General features: G+C 41.8%; 2 protein-coding genes across 4 annotated transcripts in view; one reads left to right on the forward strand and one right to left on the reverse strand.

Annotated features, from left to right (window-relative positions):
• The window catches only part of mllt10 (MLLT10 histone lysine methyltransferase DOT1L cofactor), a 48687-nt gene extending 37832 nt beyond the window's left edge, over positions 1-10855 (reverse strand). For 2 of the 3 annotated variants that reach the window (XM_047349323.1, XM_047349321.1), the window contains exons 1-3: positions 10487-10854; positions 6084-6163; positions 271-325 (exon numbers count right to left, since the gene is read on the reverse strand). In XM_047349323.1, coding sequence (XP_047205279.1) covers positions 271-325; positions 6084-6163; positions 10487-10649 — 298 coding nt within the window. In that variant the 5' untranslated portion in view covers positions 10650-10854. Of the gene's footprint in view, positions 1-270; positions 326-6083; positions 6164-10486 lie in introns of all 3 variants that reach the window. The other variant, XM_047349322.1, reaches the window with a different exon arrangement.
• Positions 10856-15254: 4399 nt separating this feature from the next.
• On the forward strand, positions 15255-23377 carry skida1 (SKI/DACH domain containing 1). Its single transcript, XM_047350567.1, has one exon. It carries the CDS (start codon positions 18512-18514, stop codon positions 20855-20857), a length of 2346 nt encoding a protein of 781 aa, XP_047206523.1. The 5' UTR covers positions 15255-18511; the 3' UTR covers positions 20858-23377.
• The last annotated feature ends 347 nt before the right edge of the window (positions 23378-23724 follow it).

Genomic DNA, 23724 nt, shown 5'->3' on the forward strand with positions numbered 1-23724 from the left:
ACTTACATGCACAGAGAATATTTACAGTCTCCACCAAGATGACCTCTCAATGAACCCAACAAGGAGACTCCTCACAGGCCACGCACTATACTCATGCAATCCCGCCCCCTCATAAACATACACTCACACACTCCTATAAAACACGAACAAGGGAAGAAGCGCGTGCACACACACACACACACACACACACAACAAACAGCAACATAACTCTCTCAGCCTGCTAACGGTCCATCAACATGTCAACATCAACATGTGTGAGCTTGGATATACCTCCGTTGTCTGTCCTCTTGAGGGCCCCATCTTTGTGGGGACAGAGCTCACATCTCTGTTGGGGAAAAAGAGAAACAACAAAAAAAAAGAAGAAGAATCAGGTCAAGAACAATAGGTCAGCGAAGGAGTATGTAAGTGTTTTACGAGTTGGGCAGGTTCCAACTGGGACACAAGGCCAGTAACGTTCAAGGAAAACACTCTGATTTGATCTGCCAGCTGAGGTTCCCTATCCAAGAGAGTGACTATCAGCACAAGTGAGTCTTCAGCTTGCAGCTCTACTTCTGATGAGTCAGCTCATTCTCAGCTTACTCACAGACGAGAAAGCAGTGCTGGACTACTCTTTACAAATCCCAAACCCAAAGTGGCATTAACTAACTGTTGGTTTGCTTCTTAAATCCCTTAAAAACATGTTAATGCTTCAGGTTAACATGGCCTCTAAAAGTCTTTGTTTTATTCCCACAGTGCTTTTAAAAGGGTAGCAGAGGTGGCAATTTAATCTTGTTGTTTGAAAAATCTTTGTTAAATTGTTACAGAAATGTAACAATATACAATATATGTGTACTTTATATATGCTTATGCTTGCAGAAGCATCCTGCCGACAACTCTGGGTCAATTTGTCGCTTCACCTATTAAATTTACATTTTGTACCCACGAGTCGCCATTTTTGCCCTTACTACTTCCATTTTGTGGCCATAAACAAACCAGTTCGGATCCCTGCAGTGGTGGTTCTTGCACGAAGGGCGCCATGGGCAAAATCCACCTTCTTACGCCTCCACAACAAATCAAAATGCAGGAAGTCATCCAAATCCTGGAGCAGTTTAACATGCATTGAGACAAGACTTGTTCAAGGCCAACTGACAGAGGTTATATATTTTTCAATCTAGTGCTTGTGTGGCCCCCTTACTAAAGCCGCCCCGGGCAACCGCCCATATGACCCAAAGCAAAAACTACCATGGATACGAGTGCGAGGGCTGCATGATCTTGCAATGCCTTAGTCTTCTCTTCCGTCTGTGCTTCCATCACTCTGTGACCTTTAGCATTATGAGTGATGTTATTTGTGTCCGGTGTGAGACTTTGTCCAACTGGGCAAATATTACACTGGCATGAAAAATGCAAGTTCAAAACACTTGGAATATATTAGCCAACAATTATTGCACTCCAAAATGTCCTTTACAGTTTAAATATTGCACACATTGATATTGCGATGCCAATGTATACTCAATATATTTTACACCCTTAAAATATACTCACTGTTTACCAGTTCATATTTCTTGATAGACATTTAATTATGATTTTTGTAAAGTGAGGTTCTGGAAGTTTTAGTGGTAATACTTCCCCCATCTGTAGAAGAATGAACAATCTCACTTAAGCCCCAAGGGGTATTCGTCAAGTTCGTGCTCGAAATAACATGCCTAAATCTAGTTTTTCTCAGCAATTACAAACTCTATTTAAATAATCTTGGTATCAAATTAAAGCTAAATATAAATATCACAGTAGCTGCTATTGTTTCAGAGATAATAAGGATGGAATACAGGAATTAAATTTTTTTTCTGCATTGTACAGTATATAAACCTTTTAGAAATATCATGAATAAGGCTACAAACTTTTGAAAACCCTAAATCCACTTGTGGACATTGCTTGTGCAAAGATTCATGAAGCTGAGGTAAACTAAAGCAAAGTTACAGAGCTTTTGGTAAAGACATACCTAGGAGTTTGCCAATTGGTACAATATGGCACATGTTTAGACCATTTACAAAATAATGTTTTTTTACTTGCATAACTTTTTTTTACATGTCCAAAATAGTTTGTTTTAACATATTCTTTTTTTTTTTTAATTACCCACATTTATTTTCCATTTTTAGTAAAACAATGAGAAACTGCTCTCTTTCGCTCCAACTGCAGCATATTCACATACAGGCAACTTTACGCAGGGCAATAACTTTCTAATTCGTAGAGCCAGTAGAATCAGATTATACCAAACACGTTGACATCAATCCCACCAATCATCAGCTGTAGAAAGACGAAGACATGTAACGCAGACTGAGTGAATTTTATGTTTTTCCAATCAAGACGATGTATCCGGAACCAGGAAGCAGGGATTTGGCTAGAACCGCTTGCAAACCCCACTGGGAGATGTAGTTACCCGATAAATACCAAAACGGAACAGATGATTATACACTTGGGGGAGAAAATTACAAAGGTAAGAAGGTTTTTAGATTATGTTTTTCAATCGTGAGTGATAATTCTGGTCTTGTTTTGCTGCTGATTGAGTTAACCCTGGGTGTATTGTGACAAAACGTATGTTTTTGGAATCTGTATGCTGTCTGCAGACATGTGGTTTGTGCATGTAGAAGCTGTGGTGGCAGCAGCTGAGACCAAGATTTGCAGTGACGGCATTTTGTGAAGTTTGTTTACTTTCTGATTCAACTGCTTGTTGTATTAACTGTGTTTGTAGAAATGGTTTATATCAACAATTAACCAAGAGTCTGACATTTTAAATGACACCACACATGTCCATGTTTAAATAAGGGACAGAGAGCAATGAACGTAGAAAACAATTTGAAATTCCTCCCCAGGTACCGGATACGGGACTTAAGAGGTTAAAAATACAAACTAATCCTTCAAATAATTTTAATAAATATGTAGATAAATAATCATTGAATGCTGAAATCTTGTGTACAATATAATTTTACTGAAAACTGTTTTCTGAAGATTTCATTTTACACCATATTTCTGTTGTAATTCTGATCTGAGTTGACTCCTATGAAATACAGGTCCTTCTCAAAAAATTAGCATATTGTGATAAAGTTCATTATTTTCCATAATGTAATTATGAAAATGTAACATTCATATATTTTAGATTCATTGCACACTAACTGAAATATTTGAGGTCTTTTATTGTCTTAATACGGATGATTTTGGCATACAGCTCATGAAAACCCAAAATTCCTATCTCACAAAATTAGCATATTTCATCCGACCAATAAAAGAAAAGTGTTTTTAATACAAAAAACGTCAACCTTCAAATAATCATGTACAGTTATACACTCAATACTTGGTCGGGAATCCTTTTGCAAAAATGACTGCTTCAATGCGGCGTGGCATGGAGGCAATCAGCCTGTGGCACTGCTGAGGTCTTATGGAGGCCCAGGATGCTTCGATAGCGGCCTTTAGCTCATCCAGAGTGTTGGGTCTTGAGTCTCTCAATGTTCTCTTCACAACATCCCACAGATTCTCTATGGGGTTCAGGTCAGGAGAGTTGGCAGGCCAATTGAGCACAGTGATACCATGGTCAGTAAACCATTTACCAGTGGTTTTGGCACTGTGAGCAGGTGCCAGGTCGTGCTGAAAAATGAAATCTTCATCTCCATAAAGCTTTTCAGCAGATGGAAGCATGAAGTGCTCCAAAATCTCCTGATAGCTAGCTGCATTGATCCTGCCCTTGATAAAACACAGTGGACCAACACCAGAGCTGACACGGCACCCCAGACCATCACTGACTGTGGGTACTTGACACTGGACTTCTGGCATTTTGGCATTTCCTTCTCCCCAGTCTTCCTCCAGACTCTGGCACCTTGATTTCCGAATGAAATGCAGAATTTGCTTTCATCCGAAAAAAGTACTTTGGACCACTGAGCAACAGTCCAGTGCTGCTTCTCTGTAGCCCAGGTCAGGCGCTTCTGCCGCTGTTTCTGGTTCAAAAGTGGCTTGACCTGGGGAATGCGGCACCTGTAGCCCATTTCCTGCACACGCCTGTGCACGGTGGCTCTGGATGTTTCTACTCCAGACTCAGTCCACTGCTTCCGCAGGTCCCCCAAGGTCTGGAATCGGCCCTTCTCCACAATCTTCCTCAGGGTCCGGTCACCTCTTCTTGTTGTGCAGCGTTTTCTGCCACACTTTTTCCTTCCCACAGACTTCCCACTGAGGTGCCTTGATACAGCACTCTGGGAACAGCCTATTCGTTCAGAAATTTCTTTCTGTGTCTTACCCTCTTGCTTGAGGGTGTCAATAGTGGCCTTCTGGACAGCAGTCAGGTCGGCAGTCTTACCCATGATTGGGGTTTTGAGTGATGAACCAGGCTGGGAGTTTTAAAGGCCTCAGGAATCTTTTGCAGGTGTTTAGAGTTAACTCGTTGATTCAGATGATTAGGTTCATAGCTCGTTTAGAGACCCTTTTAATGATATGCTAATTTTGTGAGATAGGAATTTTGGGTTTTCATGAGCTGTATGCCAAAATCATCCGTATTAAAACAATAAAAGACCTGAAATATTTCAGTTAGTGTGCAATGAATCTAAAATATATGAATGTTAAATTTTCATCATGACATTATGGAAAATAATGAACTTTATCACAATATGCTAATTTTTTGAGAAGGACCTGTATACTAGATTGCTAACCAAAATAACTGGTAAATCTTCTGCTGGGAGACATAGTTACAGCTCACATAGGTCGTTTTCACAGCAGGTAGACCCGGTACGGTTGGGGAGTCCGTTTGACTGGGGTTGCCATATTCTGTCTGGCCGGGTTTCCTTTCACAATGCAGTTGTCGAACAAAGCGAACCTTTTTGAATCACGTATTCCTCTCCTCACATGTCGCGGTAATGTCATGTATTTTTGTGATTGTGCATTCACACCTCCCCAAAGGAACCAGACTTTCTGAGAAAACGAGCTACACTTTGATTCAGTGGGGCTAGTGGGAATGCCCCCGTAGTCATATTTACTTTAAATCAAAGAAGGTATGAAACTTCCCCAGCATAGGCAGGAACTGGTATGTTATCTCTACGAAACAACCTGTGGTAGAAGGCTCAGGTTCACGCCTAGAAAAGTTGAGTAAGAAAAGACGAAAACCGCACAAGTACAAAATGGTGAAGGAGCAAAATGACCAGCTGCAGCTGAGGTGAATATATTGGAGAAAAAACTGTGGGCAAGATGATAAAACATTTAGCCAACTACAGTTAAAATCAAAGTGCCCAATATCTATAAGGGTTTTTGAAATAATATAAAACATGGAAATAATTTTTTTTATTTTTTTTTTTATTAGAATCCTCATATTTTTGGAAAAAGCCTCAGATAACATGCTATTAATTATTAGAACCTTAAACTGTATTTAGGTATGACCAGTTTTCCCAGCTGTTCTTTATAACTTTGCTCCAGTTCATTAAATTTGCTGCAGTTTGTTTAGGCACAGGTCTGAGACTTGACTGATCTGAGAAAGTCTGAGAAAGGAATATATGGTTGACTCAATGACCATATCATTATACCTCCACCATAGTGCTTGACAGCTGGTCTGAAATTACGTTGGTGGCAGTATGCCACGTTTTATTTTTGAAAAACTTGACACTGCGCGGCCTAATAAAGCACGTTCCTGCAGAACTTGTATCTAAGTGTAGTGTTGCATGTTAAATTAGGCATATGTTGTCCTAATTGCAGTTCATTTTCCATTCAGAGCATACGACTAAACATGAATCTTCATACTACTTTACTTAGCAAAAGGTAATAACTTCTAAAAACCTATGGTTATTGGGAGAAATTAGTGCCCCACCCACTGATAAGAGTGGCAGAATAGAGTGACTTGGCTCACCCCACCCCTGACACCAGCTTACAAGAGCTAAATAGACTCTTACAAGAGCTAAATAGACTGAAACAGCTAAGAGCTGTGGTGCTGCATCCTTGACGTATGATGATTTTATTAAGAACTTTGAAAAATGTGCTTCTAAACAGTGTCAAGAAAGGGTCTAGTATGTCTCCTTTAGGATTAGGCTACCAAGATCACTCATAAAGAGACAAACAGGAAGAGGACCTAAACGACTCACCACACGGGCCGCTCTCTCCTGGGATTCGCACTTTCTGCAGAACCACGGACCAGTCGGCACCTGAACAATTCCATAGCAGGCTGAGAGGCGCGGGGTGGGTAACAAAGACAGAAACGTGGACAATCAGACATCAAAACTGTTACCAAAACATGTCAAATCAAATTACATTTATACTGTTTCATGCTAAAATTGTTGAGCTTATTTGTCCTATACATAAACACTCCACATTTAAACAAACATTGTGCTTTATTTTAACCTTCTTCTATATATTTGTTATACAGATAATCAATGAATATTTAAAGAAAGCTTTCACATAACAGCTTTCAGGGTAAATGTTTCGTTCTTAAACGTTGATGGCCACAGAAAAAAAAAAACTGCCCAGATCTCAAGCAAATCAGCCGTTTGGTTAGCATCATCAGTTGCCATGTATGAACTTCAAATACTACTGCAAACATCTATCCCCATTCAGCAGCTCTTACTTCAATCCTTCCCGTTTTACCATCATCCACAAAAAATATATAATTTCCAAAACACACTGTAACCTCCCAGACCTCATTTTGTGGCACATAAGCATTTACACAACAATGCAGTGCTCACACCTGCATTGTGCAGGTAAACATACGGCTCCATGTGCCCTAAATACTGCAATCCCACCTTAAATAGCCTACCCCTACATATTTCCAGATTATCTCTGATGTGGCCGGAGCTCTTAATCCACTGGAATGAAAAGCTATAATCCTAAATCCTGAGAACATGGATGGCTGATCCAATCACTTAAAAGCTTGACAGATTTATATGTTGCTAGGCAAACCAAACTACAATCTGACACCTTTTTTATTCATAGCCTTTTAGAGTATAAAAAAAATATGTATGTCTTTAGGAAAATGTGCTTATGCATTTAAACGTGTAAATATAAGGAGTCTAGTGATAGCTAAATGTGGTCTATGATGTAAATATGACTGCTCTTTCTCTTCTTTTAATAAATGTTATATTCCTTGTTGCGATGAAGGCAATAAATATTAAATCTTTTTAGCAAAGCACATATAATATAGATTAGCCTAGCTCCACCAGCTAGGCATGAGCCACTAATTGGTTTCCAGGGAGACCCAGGTTTAAAAAAAAAAAATGATGTTTTCAGAACCAGTTACTATAGTTTGAACTTATTTTAATGAGATACCAGAAACCGGTGGCGTTTATAAAGGTTTCCCTGGCTGTAGGGAGCAAAGAGTAGCACTGAGCGGCCGTCCCCACTTGTTGTAAACTGCTGGTCAGATGGCTGAAAGAAGGCTAATACAACTTTTTACCTCGCTTACAAGAAAAACAAATACAGCTGCTAGAAAATATAATAAAAACCAAAAAAAAAAACTGAGTGGAAACCAAAACAGCCCTATTCATCACCAGCTAATGTTAGCTTGTTAGACATGCAGTGTTGCTTTTCTAAGAGCACAACAGCAAGAGTGGAAAACTGCGAGTAAATTCCCAGGATTTACAGTCTTATTACAATAAACAAGTGTTACAAGAAACATTATTGTTGCTAATAATTAATGTTACCTTTATAGGAAGAGAATGACAACAAATTTTATTTTGGATAAAAGCAATTAGATCAGGTTATTTGCTCTTGTTTTGCATGTTCTCCTAAGGTGTTCTTACTGTGAGAACCTCCAACTGAGCCAAGCTATTTGGCAAATAACTGCAACTTCTGCAGAAGGAATCTTCCCATTTAATTTAAAAAGAAGTTTAATACAAAGCATTGCTGGTTCATTCTATCTAGCCAATTATATGTCGGACATTTTGATTATAGTAACGTAAAATAAAAACTGTGTATATTTAAAAGAGAGAGAACTGGCTTTCAAACCCTGACTGGAAGCATCCGTTGTAACAATGGAACAGGACAGTGAGGCCAAGCTAGTTTATACACCTCCCATTACCCAACAAACCAAAACAACTGACAAATAATCCTAATTTTAGTTGACAACAAACTGACTGAGCGCTGAAATGTAAAGTTCCTCATGCTGTCGACGTTTCTAGGTTGTGGGTTAAAATTTTCTTCTGTTTTTGTTGTTTCCCTTCTTCTGTGTACCAAGGTTTTTGTTCAGGTAGCTTCAGAAACAAGCCCCGCATTTTTATTTGCACCCAAATATTTAGTTAAATTTGTCTTTTAAATGTGTCTTTCCTAGCTTTATGTAAAAGTACTTAATAGGCACGGGTCGGTATTTTTCTAGTGTGATAACCTTGGGGTAAAAATGCCACACTGGTTTATGGTTTAACTTTATTTACACTTTCATTTAAAACACAAACACATAACATCCCCCAGCTGCATTTATTCAAAAACAAAAAAAGCAAAAACTACTTTCAGTGCTGCTAAGATAATATAACATGCTACCTATTAGGTTTATAATCTATAACATTTATTTATTATAAATATTATTTTGGTTTTGATACAAAGACACCAGCAATAATAGGTAATAAACGCTACCCATCAAATTTTTGTCATTTTGATGGGCAGCGCTTCTTTATTTTCCACATCATAAAAATATATGTCTTTCTTGCAACTGGTAATATTTTCAAACAGCTCAATGTTTTTCTTCTTACAAGCAGGGGAAACGTGTAGCAGCCTTCTTTCAGCTATCTGACCTGCAGTGCGCAGCAAAGGGTGGGAAATGGCAGCACTGCATTCTCCAAGTTCCATACAGCCAGAGAAAACTTCGGTCACTCCACCACTTACATCTGGACTTTCTAGAAACCGACAGAAACCTGCCTGCCTTGATCCCAGAAACCAGCCCAGGCCTTGCACTCTCTGAGACAAGCCAAGGCCTGTTTAGACACAAAGTAAACCAAACTTGGAGCCATACTTTTTGTGTATTTGGTACTGGCATTAAAAGAAAAACAAAACAAAGTTAACAATGATACCCGCCCACCTATAATTTAACTAAAAGAAACATAGAAGGTCAAACGTTTTAGCACTGATGAAATATGGCAACTCCTGCAATGTGACTTTTGCTTTTTGAAATCTTTATTTATAATAATGTTAAAATTAGGCGTTTTTCGGTTGCTGTACTCCCACCGCTTAAATGATTATGCTACTGCTTGCAACATCCAGTCAAAATCTTTTTATGACTGTCACCTTTTAGCTGAATAAAAGGCTGTTTTAAAAGTAAATCATCTGACATTTATCCTTACCAATAAAAACCGTAGCGCAGTCAGTAAAGATTATTTGCTGGGAGTTTCTTGGCATTATGTATTTATATATATATATATATTTATATATTTTTTTCAAACTGGGTCAAAACTTTTCAACGTAAATTCAGGAACTTAAATTACCTCAGAATTTTAAGCCCTTAAAACTCCTCATGAATCTCCTGTAAACTCTTGTATGGGCTTAGCTTCAAAATCGTGTTAATGCTTTGTTTAACCCTTGTGCTCCTGCAACAATTTTTCCACCATACCTTTTCTTTCCACTCAACTTTCGATGTATACGTATGCTTGAATACAGCCCTCTGAACAGTCAGCGTCTTTGGCTTCCACTCCTGGTGGAGGAAGACATCGACTGTCTTCTAGACAGCTGTCAAGTAAGCAGTGTTCCCCATAACTATGCAAGCTAACATGGCCATAACATAAAATAACACAAAAATCATTTTCTAAAAGGATCTTATGTAAATATTTTGATAGACTGTATTTTGATTTTTCATTCGGTGCATGGGACCATACTAACAACGCACATAAATAATCACTCAAAATAAACTCAGTGTGAACCAACAAATATATGTGTTTATCCTTCGAACTGAATTGCTGAAATGATGTATAACCCTGTTGCCAAGAAACATTGTCACAGCTTCAAAAAAGCCGATCAGCTGTTCAGATCTGTTTACAGTTGTTCTGGCAGCTTCAGTCTTTGGCTGTTTACCAAGTGGACACATGGTTAGCTGTTACATATGTAAACATTGGACATCATCATCATCTGAGTCATCAGCCGCTGTAGTGGAGCCCTGCATTCAGGGTGTTTTGGTGTTTGCAATGATCAGGAATAACTGCGTTTACTGTCTAACCTTCATCGATTTTGGACTAGTTTTCTAGCCTCAACTTGATCCACCATTTTTTGGTTAATACATTCTGGCGACAGGATTGCATCCCTTTCATAACAGCTTCTGACAAGCAAACAATGGCAACAGCTCGCAGCCAGAAACGTGTTCGTGCTGCCGCTGTCAGCTCTCATCAGCGTGCAGGCTAAGTTAGCTGGTAAGCCAAGGCAGCTAGGAGCCCAGCAGCATGTTTGGAGCCTGACCTCGGCTCGCCCGTGGTGAATGCAGGCAGAGGAAGAGGAGGAGGAAGAGGCTACATAACCTTTCAACAAGACAACGCTAACTAGCATGAGGGCTAACTGCTAAGTTCGGCTAGCAGCTCACCTTGATGCACGGCGACGTTGCAGCCGTGGCCGTCACAGTACACCAGCGGGTTTTCCGCCCAGCCGCGCTCGTCAGAACACACGCAGCAACCGCCGATCATCTCCTTCATGTTACTCGTCAACAGCTTGTCGTGCGCCGTTAGACAACGCTCGCCGCAGACCATCTACGAGGAAAGCGGACATGCGGAGAAACAGACAAGGACTCAGCGCAAAAAAAAAAAAAAAAAAAAAAATACGTCGACGACGTCCGTCGTTTCACCCGCAGCGCCGCTCTATGTCTCACTCCACCGAAATGTCATGTTTTAGACGTGCTTACGTCCCTTTTCGAGGCACTATTTGTTTTCACCAAAACATCGCCGTTAGGGCTTGATGGTGGAGCAGAGGGGGAACTTCGTAAGGAACAGGAAATGCGTAATGACGCAGGGTGAGTGACGTCGGTAATGGCTGTTTTTTTTTGTTTTTTTTGTTTTTTTTTGGTCCCACATGGACGCCACTCTGCAGACTTCAGTGTCAACAACAGAGTAACAAGAAGCTGCGCAAACATGTCGATTAATGACAGAATTCAACGATTCATCTCGCATATATGATCAGGGGAATTAAAAATTGTATAAAGTGCATATATTCCAAAAGAAACTGAAATGCATCAAACTTCAGGTAATGAAATATATATATATATATATTTATTTTTTTTTTTTTTTTTGCTACTACCTTAAATAACAAATTGTAATATGTTGAAAGACTTTAAACTTATTAGTTACTGTCCCATTAAATGTTTTACTTATTTACATGTATAAGGGGATTTTACAAGGGCAGCTCCGATCCTTTTGGCTCCAAGTGTACCCTAGAAAAATCTCAGTTTTTAATGGCAAGAAAGCCAGGCCCCTTTGCCCTCCCGCTATACCACAGAAACAGTTGGGTTGCCCAATGTCTTGGAACCTTTGGGTTAATTGCTAAGAAAACGAGTTAATTGGTTAAATTAGTTTCAGTCATAGCGTAAAGTAGTAGCTTACTAATCATATAAGGATTATTTTGCAGCTCATCTGCTTGCAAAACAGTTGTGATTGATAATCTAATAATATTAGTAATAACAGTAAAATTTAGTCAATCTGCATGCTGCACGACTGGGAACATTTGTAATTTGTTGATATGTTGCTAAATGTAACAATTCTGATTACAAAGATGAATCTCCACATCTAACCAATTATTTTATTGATTAGTAAGTAAGCAAATAAATAAAATACACTGAGGGTAACTGTTGACTGCAACTCAGAGTGGTTTCCCCGTAATGTCAAGGCCATGTGATATGATGTTTGAGTGCACCTCTAATTCATTTAAAATGTACTTTAATCTAGTGTTGTATGCATCATTTATCACAAAGTTGTTCTCACTCACATCATGTCACATAAATTTATCGAGTTTAGATAGCCAGAATAGTTGCTAAGAGGTCCCCATTTAAAAACATTAAGTGCTATTCCTCTTTTCTAAATAAATATGGAAATGTTTAGGTGAGTAGCTCTCTTCTTGTAGCTATTTGTAGAACTATGAAGATCAACACACATCTTCCTTACTCCAATGGTATGTTCTCTTCTCCTTCCTACTTTGAAGAGGGACTAAGAGAAATTACCCTCTGTGTTATACACTAGGAAAACAGTAAGTCAGTGACTACTAACAACAAGTTCATATCCAAACCGATCAATTTGGTGAAGCATAATTTTTGATAATGTTTTAGTCAGAGTGCATTTATTAGTTGTTTTGTTAAAAATGTCATCTCTGTTTTTAAAGTCTGACCTGACACTGCAAGGCAGCCAGACCCACCATGTAGCTTATAAACTGCCAGGACACAATACAAAAAAGAGAGAAAATATAAAATTATTGCGTCACTTTCCTTTATTTCCCTTTCAATAAATGTTTACAAATTAAAGACTGTATACATTATTCTACTGTAATCAAAGATGAACCTTACCATATATATATATATATACATATATATATATATGTATATAGGCAGCTGCAGATCAGCGTGTCAGTAGTCTGCTTTGTTTTGACAGTTCTCCATGCTGTTGCCAAGGATGCTCACACACACTCACACACGCTATTCCAAGCACTCAGCTGCTGCTTGCATCACTGACTCCTCTGAGCGTGCTCCTGCACTCGGTTTCCAGAGAAACGTAATGACTTGCCAGTAATGTGCAGGAGCACACGAGCGTCCTCCGTGTAATATGCTGAGCGAGAGGTCCCTGGGAGTGCCAGCCCATTGTTTGCTTTAATTTCAAATTGCTCAAATGCTCCAGTCGACACTGGACCCTGTACTAATAGGGGGGTTGTGGAGCGGGGGGCTCGGGGTGAAAAAGAAGAAGAAAAAAAAGTGAATGGTGTGTGGCAGGGGGAAACCTATTAGACCTGGAGAGAACAAAGGGAGGTGAAAGGAGGGGGCAGCGATGGTGGAAGGGCCCATATAGCTGCTCAAATGTTGAAAATGGTAAATATTTTTTACAACTTGGTTTTGATTAAGTCAGAGTCTGCACAAATAACATACAGCTCAAGATGTCAAAGAAAAGCTTTCTCTGCAGACAAAAAAACACATTGATGTTGTCTTCTTCCTAGAACTATTAAAGTCCTCAAAGTGCAGATGGTACTTTATATAATTTATTCTATACTCAAACCCAAAACTCAAAACAAAAGAGTTTATTAATTTTTGAAGGATTATCTTATGTAAGGCATGGATGAACATATTTAGAAAGAGCAAAGGCTTATCACAACCCTGTCTACTGTTTAGCAGTTCAGGGGAGTTTACTCTCCTGCAAACAGATTTTTACAGAAATCTTGCAAAATGGTTAGCTTGGTGAATTAATTTTGAAAATTAAAGCAACATTATGAGCCCGCGTGCCAAAACATGCAAAGGCTTAACAGGTCCAAAAACATTTATTTTAAAATTCTAAATTTAAAACTACACTCCACTCAGTTTGTCCTTTTTCCTGCAGGAAAGTTGCTCCACAACACGTTTGATGTGGTTGTGGTTATCACTTTACAAGATGGGTGAACTTTGAAAGTTTCACATGTGTAGAACGGGAGACACGGAGTATGCAAGAGGAAGGGATTCCAGAAAAAGAAGCAACATGCAGAGCTGTGTGTGCATGCAATGCATTCTGCAAATCAGATATTAATGTTATATTTTCTTCTACCAGCAGTGGAAATAAAAGAAAGATTGCATTATAAAATGGTTGTGTGTGTGTGTGTGTGTGTGTGTGTGTGTGTGTGTGTGTGTGTGTGTGTTGCTGAATACATCCTGAGTGTGTGAGGAATGTTTTCACAGATTGACCTATACATTAACAATGTAGGACTTCTACTTTCAAACAATCATCATGCTTTTGGTTTCAAGCCACTCTTCCTGTGGAGTGAAGTTGTTAGAAGTCATTTTTGTCATGTGTACAAAATAAAAATAAAAAAAGGATAATCAAAATAACAATTAACCAAAACCACAGGTAGACCTTACAAGTGAAAACCAGCATCCAAAGGTTTGAAGAAATATCTCAAATGGTCAAAAGATTTAGCATACATGTGCCACACATAGAGGTGACTTTCTTACTAAATAAAATAATAAAAAATATCTTCATTGTATACAAATGGAAAGGGATGCAATCTACATTTCCCTGTTGCATAAATGAAAATCCCACTCATTCCTACAATGACTGAATAAATGCAGCAGTAAAGCCAAATGGGCCTAATGTCAGTTTAAGAAGAAAATAAGTACTTTAGTTACAACAACGATTGTTTCTATCTGCTGTGCTGCTGCAGAGATACATACAGGAAGGTGAAGCTGCCCATCTCCAACCATACTTTTATGCCTGCTTACATCGCATTTATCAGTATTTAGCAAACTCACGGTGCATGGGGACCGTTTGGGGTTGGGTGGGGGATACAAACAGTCCCAACACGGCGGGGTGAAAGGTGAAGCGAGCCCTCCCCCCACCACTGTCCGCGCATACTTCAGGCTCGGATTGCAAGTAAAAATCACATTGGCGGTGAGGGGGGGTGGGTGGGGGGTGGGGGTGGAGAGGAATTCATTGTTTTGGTATGGGCAATGGGTTTGTGTCATAAAAAATCCATGCTTTTACAAGTGCCAGCGCTTCCTTGACCAAGTGTCTCTATAAAACTCAATGCGAAACAAATGAGAGCCGCAGCTTAGGGGGGCGGGGGTGCTTTAAAAATACATGGGCCAAATACCAGCAAGTCTGTGTAAAATAAATGAAAATACTCCAATTATGATCAGACTAATAATGTGAAATTCTCCAAAGTTCTACAAGTCTATCAGTGTCTGAATATTAGTTTTTAGTGATCGCTTCAGATAATTAATGCGCCGAAATAATGAGTGTGTTGATGTGTCTGTGTGTGCGTTCAGCTTCACACTGAAGTGTGCGGGGGGGCACGTGAATATATATATAAAAAAAATGGTATCACCATTTATGGTAAATTAAAATTATAGATAGATAGATAGATAGATAGATAGATAGATAGATAGATAGATAGATAGATAGATAGATAGATAGATAGATAGATAGATAGATAGATAGATAGATAGATAGATAGATAGATAGATAGATAGATAGATAGATAGATAGATAGATAGATAGATAGATAGCTAGATAGAACTCGTTTTTATTGTATATATATATATATAACGACGACGAGTATATATATATATATATATATATATATATATATATATTGTTTTTATTGCCAACACCCCGGGATTGTGAGTAGAAATCCAATTCCATGAAACACATCTATTAAATTACGTCCTCTGTGCTTCCCCTTAACGCCCCTTATCTGTTGCTATAGACATGCCCAACTCAGTGCATAAACTAAGCTGGAACCTTATGCCAGAGGTCCGTGACGGGTTGGACGTCTGAAACGTCTCCCCGCTGCATCACCAGCCTCTTAGGGGAAAGTTGTTAAAAATCTCCTCCGTGTCGGAGGTCTCCTGCTTCGGCCACTCCTCGTCTCACTACCTCCATAATAGTCCCGACCAGATTCCAGGCGCATGAGAGGGGGTGTGTGCGCATGTGTGGCATCTGAAAATGAGCCTAAGCTCGAGTGAAATTAATATAAAGTTTCATTTCTTTTATTTTTCTTAATGACAAGACTGGTGTTTTTTTTTACTGTCCGTAGAGCTGGGTTCAGACTCATTCCCAGATGAGTTGGTTTATTGAACAATTCATTACAAGTAAGCTAACATGTTATCGAAACAAGAAACTCATACAGGTGGAAGCAATAACAGATTTATTTCATATGATGCAAGAAACATTAAGGGTGAGAAGTTGAAATAATTTAACTCTCAAAACACAAATCTAAGCAAATGGAAGCATCCGACGTCCCTGGAAGAAACAAGATCAGAGGCAGTAAAACAAAGAGAGTTTATTGTCCCAACCAGAAGAAATTCAGTTTATCCGAAGAGCAAGACGTTAATTTGAAACAAGCCCCGATTGTCTTTTTCCTGAACCTCCCCCATGCAGGACGGACACGGCGCGCACAGCGACTGTGCGTGGGGATCTGTGAGCTGCTCTCCCCGGGGGCGATTCGGACTTCACTCCCACAGAGGCTCCTAGCACAATCAGCCCGTAAAAGCCACTTTACAGATTGTTCTTTCCCTTTGTCACCATAAGCAGAGCCAGACGATGTCCATGTGCGAGATATACAGGGAAACGATGAGAATGTGGGTCAAATGACCCCGAACTGAGCTGCAGTGGGAGTTAACTGAGCTAAAGAGACTTGGCCTCACAGATAGCTGTTCAAATGCGCGCGCACACACACACTCTCTCTCTTCTCTGTAATCTAGATTTGCGTGTAAAAATCGTGCATCTTAAAACGTTGTAGCGCTGTGCGTGGTTTTCTAGTAATTAAGCGCTCCAGCCTGTGCGCATAATGCGGAGAGGATGTTCAGTGATTCACCAACCTGTGCAGATGTGGCTCGTATTTCGAGGTAACGTCAAGGTGAGGTTGGGACTATTCAATTCATGCTGGAAAGCCTGTAAATAAACGTAAACAGGCTTAATCCTGCGGAGATGAGCATGCCCAGTCTTGAGGCTGACCCTGCGAGGTACGGGGCCACAGGGGACTCACGTGTTTTGTACAGAAAACAATGTTGAAGCAAGAAAGTGTTGGAGAAAATGTGACGCTATAGGACAATAACCGATCGACTGAGCATAATGCACAATTGCTTTTTTTTTCTTTCCCTTGGAATAATTAACCTATAATACCAATAGGTTATTTGTAGAGCCCACAGGGTGGTGACTTCAGCTGAATGTCCCTCTTTTTTCTTTTTGTGAAGCCTGTCGGGTGTGTGGATGGATAAGGTGAGTGTGTGTGCGCTTGTTTCAGGTTACGAGTTAGGACGTGTGCATGCGTGAGTGTGTATGAGTCTGAGTCGGTGCATGCAAAATAATGTACGTGCATGCGTTTTATGCCATAAAGCTTACGCGCGCAAAGACAATGTGTGTGGAAATCGGTCTCCCCAAAGCTGCGTGTGTTACGTTCAGTAATACCGCTCTGCTTTTTGTGTTCTCTTTGAAAATCTGCTCTACAGAAACAGCTTAATATTGATGCATCAAGTCATGAACAAAATGTAATTTACTGCGTAAAATTTCCAATAATTGTGCCAATGTATATATAGCATACAATGGCCACGTCAGAATTTAAGGAACGTCATCTATAAAATTAAAAACGTGCGGGAAAAGCAACACTGACAGCACTTTTGTTCTGCACAGCTCACTGTTTGTGCCAAAGGAGGGAATAACAAAACAACACGAGAATGTGTTCTCCTTTAACTGCCCTTCATATTACACACTAACCTTATTATAAGAGGCACTTGTTATTTACTGTTGCACAATAAGCCGTGCGCAATTAGAAATGTTGCGGCCATATCGACACAGTTTGAACTAAATAGTCAAACAACCTAAACCCCAACCAACATTCTTAATGCATAGGTGGGTCCGCCTGTGTTTTCTTAGAGAAGAAGATCTCAAGACTGAACCACGGAAATCACAGGATCGTTTGAAGCTAAACCAAAACAGCTTGCAAAGTAAGAAAAACCAAATGCTTAGTTTAAGGTGCGCTGCGTCGACACACATACCAAACTAAGAGAGAATCATTTTAACAACATGCAATCGATAACACATATTCCACCTTACAGTTAACCTTAAAGGGAATAGAACCATATGTTCCGATTTTTACCGAATTCCGGGGTTATTGCTGCTTATTTCTATAATAAGGAATATTCTGTTGTTTTTACAGCTACTGAAGTGTCCGCTCCTTCTACAACAGCATTATTTGCTCAGACGGTAGACTGTGGGCACAATTGTAAACTACTGTAATGGCAGGGTGTGGGATGGGGGTGGGGACGGAATATCCATTTTTATTGCATCACCTGTCATCGCCGTCCAATGGGCGTCCACTCCGCCAGCATTAATTGATGAAGGTGTCTCCAGACTGGCCCACCTCCCTTTCCATGTTGTGTTTTTTTTATTATTTTTTTTATTTGTGGCTTAGCCAGGAGCCAGAAAAGCAGCTGCTTTTTTAGCTCATATTCTGCTTCTCCCCTGTCTCCGATTCACTCTTTCCTCCCTCCCTCCTCCCCACCCTCGCAACACCTCCCTCTTTCCCTCTCCTCCTCTTGCTATTTTATCCCTCTGGCTGAGGCAGTGGTGCACACCTACCCCTCGTCCTGCTGCCGACCAGAGGGGGAGTGGAGCCGGGCGGAGGCAGGTAACAGCGGCGGGCCCCGGCTTGGTGAACGCATCCCTGCGCATTCCTTCACCATGCCGGACGCGGGTGGATGCTGTCGGCTTGCTATTAGACAGGGGCAGCACCATTTAAAACTCCGCATGTCAAAGTTTGCATTTTCATGACGCAGCGGCAGCAGAGTGGATGGATTAAAGGTATGCAGGATGCCTTGAGCCCACGACCCTGTGTCATTTGCTGCCAAATCCACAGAATCCAATAAGAGACTACATGGATTAAAGCATCAAACATGGGAGACCTGGAGTGTGGGTTTGAGGAAATGAAAGGAGTGCGACTGGGATACCTGCTCATCAAAGGGAAGCAAATGTTTGCTTTGTCTCAGGTCTTCACCGACCTGCTGAAGAACATCCCTCGGACCACGGTGCACAAGCGCATGGACCACCTGAAGGTGAAGAAGCACCAGTGCGACCTGGAGGAGCTCCGGAAGCTCAAGGCAATAAACTCCATCGCTTTTCACGCCGCTAAATGCACCCTCATATCGCGGGAGGACGTGGAGGCTCTGTACATCTCCTGCAAGACGGAGCGGGTGTTGAAGTCCGCCAAGAAGAGGAAAGCGAAAGCGGCGTGCCCCCGCGCGGACGACGACGAGGAGGAGCACGCGCCCTCGGGTGTCCTGCGCGCGGACGCGGAGCTGATGTGGAAGGAAAAAGTTTGGTTCAGTTTGCACGGCACCCCGCAGAATCTCGCGGTGCAGAGCAGAACGGGAAGAAGAGAGCTGAGTCCTTCTTCTTGCCTTACCGACGCCAAACTACCTCAATTTTACCACAAAGCCCACGGACGGGATTACCGTTGGACGGCTAAATCCAGCCACAAACACTTTAAAAACTATGAAACTGATAAATTTGCAGGGAATGGATTCGCTGTGAGCCAAAGGCACGCGTTTTTCCGGCAGCCGGTGTTGTTTCAGTCCGCCGCCGCAGCAGCAGCAGCAGCAGCAGCAGCAGCAGCAGCTCAGTCCAGGCTCTCGCACTCAGCCGGCGACCCGCTCCACAAAAGGAAGAGGAGGCGCGAGGGGGGCGGCAGGAGCAAACACGCGCATCTGCACGCGCCGTCGGGGCTGCTGGTCCAGCCCAAATCCTCTGGAGCCTCTTTCGGCGCTTTCCACCTCACTCCGGATTTCTATCTGGACCCGCGACCTCACCACCATCATCACCACCACCACCACCATCATCATCATCACCACCACAACAGCAACAACGAGTCCGGCTTCCCGGAGAGCTACAGCAGCGACACCGAGTCCTGCAGCACATACTCGGACGCACAGTGCCGGGACTCGGACTTCGGCTCTGGGTTTTCCAGCAGCAGCAGCAGCTCCGAGGAGGAAGAGGATGAAGACGATACTCAGTCGGAAAGTTCGGAGGTCAGTTCAGATGAAGATGAGGAGAGTTCATCTCAGTCCGACTCCAGCTCCGTTTCAAGTCGCGCATCTGTCCAAAGCATCCGGTTCAGACGTGCGCGGGTGGGTCTCCACACCAGTAAAGCACCTTTGGTCCTGCAGCCCACCTTTCACTACAACAACCAGCAGCACAGGACGCAGAGCCATGCCGACATCAGGCAGGACAAACATCAAAAATGTGACTTTGGTGGAACAAGGACGGACTGTTTACAGTTAAACCCGGCTGCTGAGGGGAACATTTTCACTGAGCCCGCAAGAGAAAAACCGTGTGAAGCTGATCCAAACAGGACAGAGGAGGAGCTGGTTCCTTATTCTCCAGGGCACGACCTGAGCAAGGCCTCTCACCCAGCCTCATTCAGGTCCCGGGGATTCAGCGCACAGAGTGACCCTAGTAAGCTTCAGAAATGCGTCGACAAGCGGGAGAAGCTGAAACTGAACACCCCGCCGAAAAAAATAAAGACCGAGTCCGAGGAGTCCCCTGCAACCGCGTCCCCCCGCTCCGACAGCGGCAGGACGGCTTTCAGTCTCAGCAATGTGAAAGTTAAAGTGGAGGAAAGCTGCGATGAATATGAATACCTGCAGAGCCAGGCCGCTGTGGTCAAATGTAATGGAGATAAGGCAGATCTCAGCGGAGCCATCAAACATGGAGGCCTTTCCAGCAGCGGGATTAAAGTCGCGGAGAAAAGCCCCGACGTGGCCCCCAGGTCCCCTTGTGGTCCTGAGGAATGCAAGAGAAGCCAGGACGCCCCGGGCTCGGAGGAGGGGGAGCAGAGAAACAAACCCTGCAGGGCTTCAGGGCGAGAGCCGAAGAAACCCCGAATTTCCAGGACGCACACAAAACAAAATGTGCCTAGAGTCAACAAGGCTCCCTCTTCCTCCTCCTCATCTTCTTCGTCCTCTTCAACCACAGAGGATTTACGGAGCGGACGCAAGCGCAGCACCGCCAGCAGCGCAGCAGCAGCGGCTTCTCTCGCAAAAACGCGTTTTAGCCTTATGGCAAATTTCCCATCCCCACCGTCGCTCATCGTTGACAGCAACGGGGATTTGTGCCCTGCTTATTCCCTGAGCTCACTGAGAGGCCCCGGGCCTCCTCCTCCATCCCACCCCGTGTGGAGGTGGCAGCCAGGCGGCCAGATTCTCCCTCCCCCACTGCACACTCAGAGACCAAGGAAATACTGAGCTGAGACAAAAAAAAAAAAAAATCCCCAACCATCTCCAACTAACGCTTATAGCCAGTGTCTTAAGGTGATCGCTCACCCTTTTGCCTTTGATTATTTTCATTTTCAAACTTTTTCTTCTCATCTGGGATTTACATTCCGTTTTTATTCCCCCCGAGGAAAAGCCACAAGATCCCACTTGAAGCCTCCACAGGACTGTGAGACACATCTCGTGGATTAATGCCTGAAAACGTCCTTTCAAAATAAGCTATTAAATCTAAGCAATATGTTTTGCTCACAATCTTTTTGTTCGCTTAACCTTCTTATTTGGTTTCCTGGTTTGGTCGACCTGTTGGATTGTCTGCAGGGTTTCATTGGGTTTGCTCTTTGTCGAAAAGAGGAACAGTGATTTTAAAATGAAGAATAAAAGTCTGGCATTCCTTTGGATGAGGCAACCTTTGATCTGGCAGGGACTGTTTGACTTTGTAAATAAAAAAGAGACAAAATATCAGGGTTCTCAATTGTGTTCCACGTGGTATATTTTCTAATAAATGAGCGCTATTTTTTTTTTAAGATGGCCCATAGAATACTGTGAGAAAACTTGATTCATATTTTTTGTTTAGTTTTTTTTTTTTATTTGCTTCAAAACAAATGTATCCTTGAGGACATTATTTTGGGGTGCTTGAGATTTTCAGTTGAGATATTTCTCAAAGTTTGCAAACGTGTGACAGCATAAACAAAGGACCCAAGACGCAGCACAAGCCTTATGTAATCAGACAATCAGAAATAAGAACACTGCTCATTGATGGACTCCAACCCCACCCACAAGATTTAAGTCACCGCGAGTCCATCTGGCAGACACAACACCTTTGGGTCAGGCTGGGTGCTTACAGTGTATTTCATGTAGTAAATGAAGGAGGTGGGGGGCTACACAAGGATGTCCAAAGTGGGGTTAACAGTGGGAGACCTTGTAACCATTCTGGCTAGAAACAGTGTTGCACTTTTAGATTGTTTTGCGTCGTGTTTCAGCTTTGGGGTTAAAAAAAAAAAAAATCCCCAAAATCATATTTGTTTATATGGGGAAAATGGATTTGAACGTGAGTATGTCTAGGGACCAAATTTGCTAAATTACGGCTGGATTTGTATCGCTGGGTGTTCTAACAGATTTACCAAAATGTGATTCTTTTCTATATCCCTTCTTTATCATTATAAAAAGAAAAGATGCAGCCACGGATTTGATACAACCCCCCCCACCCTCACCCGATCCACACACACACACACACACACACACACACACACAAAACACCCCATCAACACAGTTCTAGGTTGTGTCAAATGTTTCCTTTCTTTATTTGCAAAATGCATCCTGAATGTAACCTTTCTGAACATGGCCGCTCTGACATGCTTCATGCAGCCCACAGAGCTTTGCTGCCCCTGTTCAGTATGTGTACATGCCTTAAAATGAAGTTTGCACCGGCATGTAGGGGTTTATTATTTTTATTTTTTGTAAGTGTTTGTGTCCACTTTGTTCATGGCAGTTGCGCTCTGCTAATTGGCATGCTTTCCTGTCCCGCCACAAAAGAGAGGCCCCAGCAGCTTATACGGCGAGGCAGATCACAACAAACCCCAAAGCCCGTGGATGATGTCAGCCTTCCTCACAAGCACAGCAGAAAGAAGGCAGAGGCATTCACTTGGAGGGATTGTAGAGTGACTGTAAAAAAATATAAAAACAAAGAGGAAGGAGAAAGAAAGACAAGTGCAAAAAAAATGCGTTTAGAATAACGCGTGGATACATATTGTAGACGTCAGTCACGAACCCAGCCCCCCCCACCCCAACCACACACACACACACACACACAACTCTCCATGGGCCTTCTATCCGAGGTTGGAGCTACTACAACTAAAACTTGAACTTTGGATGTTCTCAGTCATGTCTTTGACTCTGTGTCGCAGGCTCGTCCTATATCACACTGGCATGGCTGTAGCAGTAAAACGGAGGGAGGGCTTGTTGTGTTGCAACCTTGTAACCTTTAAGCATATAGGCTGCACGGTACAGGAACAAGAATCCATCTGCAATGCAGGCGGCAGCCTTTTCCCACGCAGCTCTCACCCGCAACCCACTGCGGATGGACAAAGGTGGTGGTAAAACGGCTCTTTTTTTAATGGGCAGGGGAGTTATCTGATAGTGACCCTATCAACGTAGACAAGTGCATAAGTGTGTGTCTGAGCAGCTACATCCATGCCCTCCTCACCCATTCAGCTGGTTTGACATATTACAATACTTGAGGTCAGATGATTTTTTTTTTTGTTGACATGAAATTTTGTCACTGGCTGTTTATATATATGTTTATATAAACTGAATATTTATTTTCGTGATTTTTTGGGGGGATTTTTCTTGTGTATTGATTCTTTGTTGTGGATACAGAACAACTGCACTCGAACTGGAAACTTGAACTGTGGTTTTCTGACGCACTTTCCCTTTCTATTCTTGTTTGTTTGTTAATTATGGAGCCTTCATTAAACAGACAGAGTGTGACCGTCAGCGTTTTTCTTTATTCTGAGCTTCTGGGGTTTAGTAGTTTTTTCTATGATAAACAAGCTCCTCTTTTTCAAACTCTTACAGGAGATAATAGCTTTCAGCTTTTGTCTTAAATTTCCTGTGCGCACAGCCCTTTCAGTTGACGCTAATATTAATAGTTTTAGATGCATGAAAAGGCAGCCCTCAATTAAATAACACTTATATCCTGAGGAGGAGAGCAGCTCTTATCCAATTTAAATATATATAGAGAATTCTTATCAAATGCTTTATAAAAAGTTTAAATGATGACGCCCTAGTTGGGATATTGTCTCAGAGAATTGTCTCCCGGGCATCCCCTTTCTTGATGAATC

This window comes from Girardinichthys multiradiatus, chromosome 21 (genome assembly GCF_021462225.1).
Source record: "Girardinichthys multiradiatus isolate DD_20200921_A chromosome 21, DD_fGirMul_XY1, whole genome shotgun sequence".
Classification (NCBI taxonomy): domain Eukaryota; kingdom Metazoa; phylum Chordata; class Actinopteri; order Cyprinodontiformes; family Goodeidae; genus Girardinichthys; species Girardinichthys multiradiatus.

Coding starts and splice junctions, on each gene's coding strand:
- skida1 (XM_047350567.1), top strand. CDS start 18,512: ATGGGAGACCTGGAGTGTGGGTTTGAGGAAATGAAAGGAGTGCGACTG.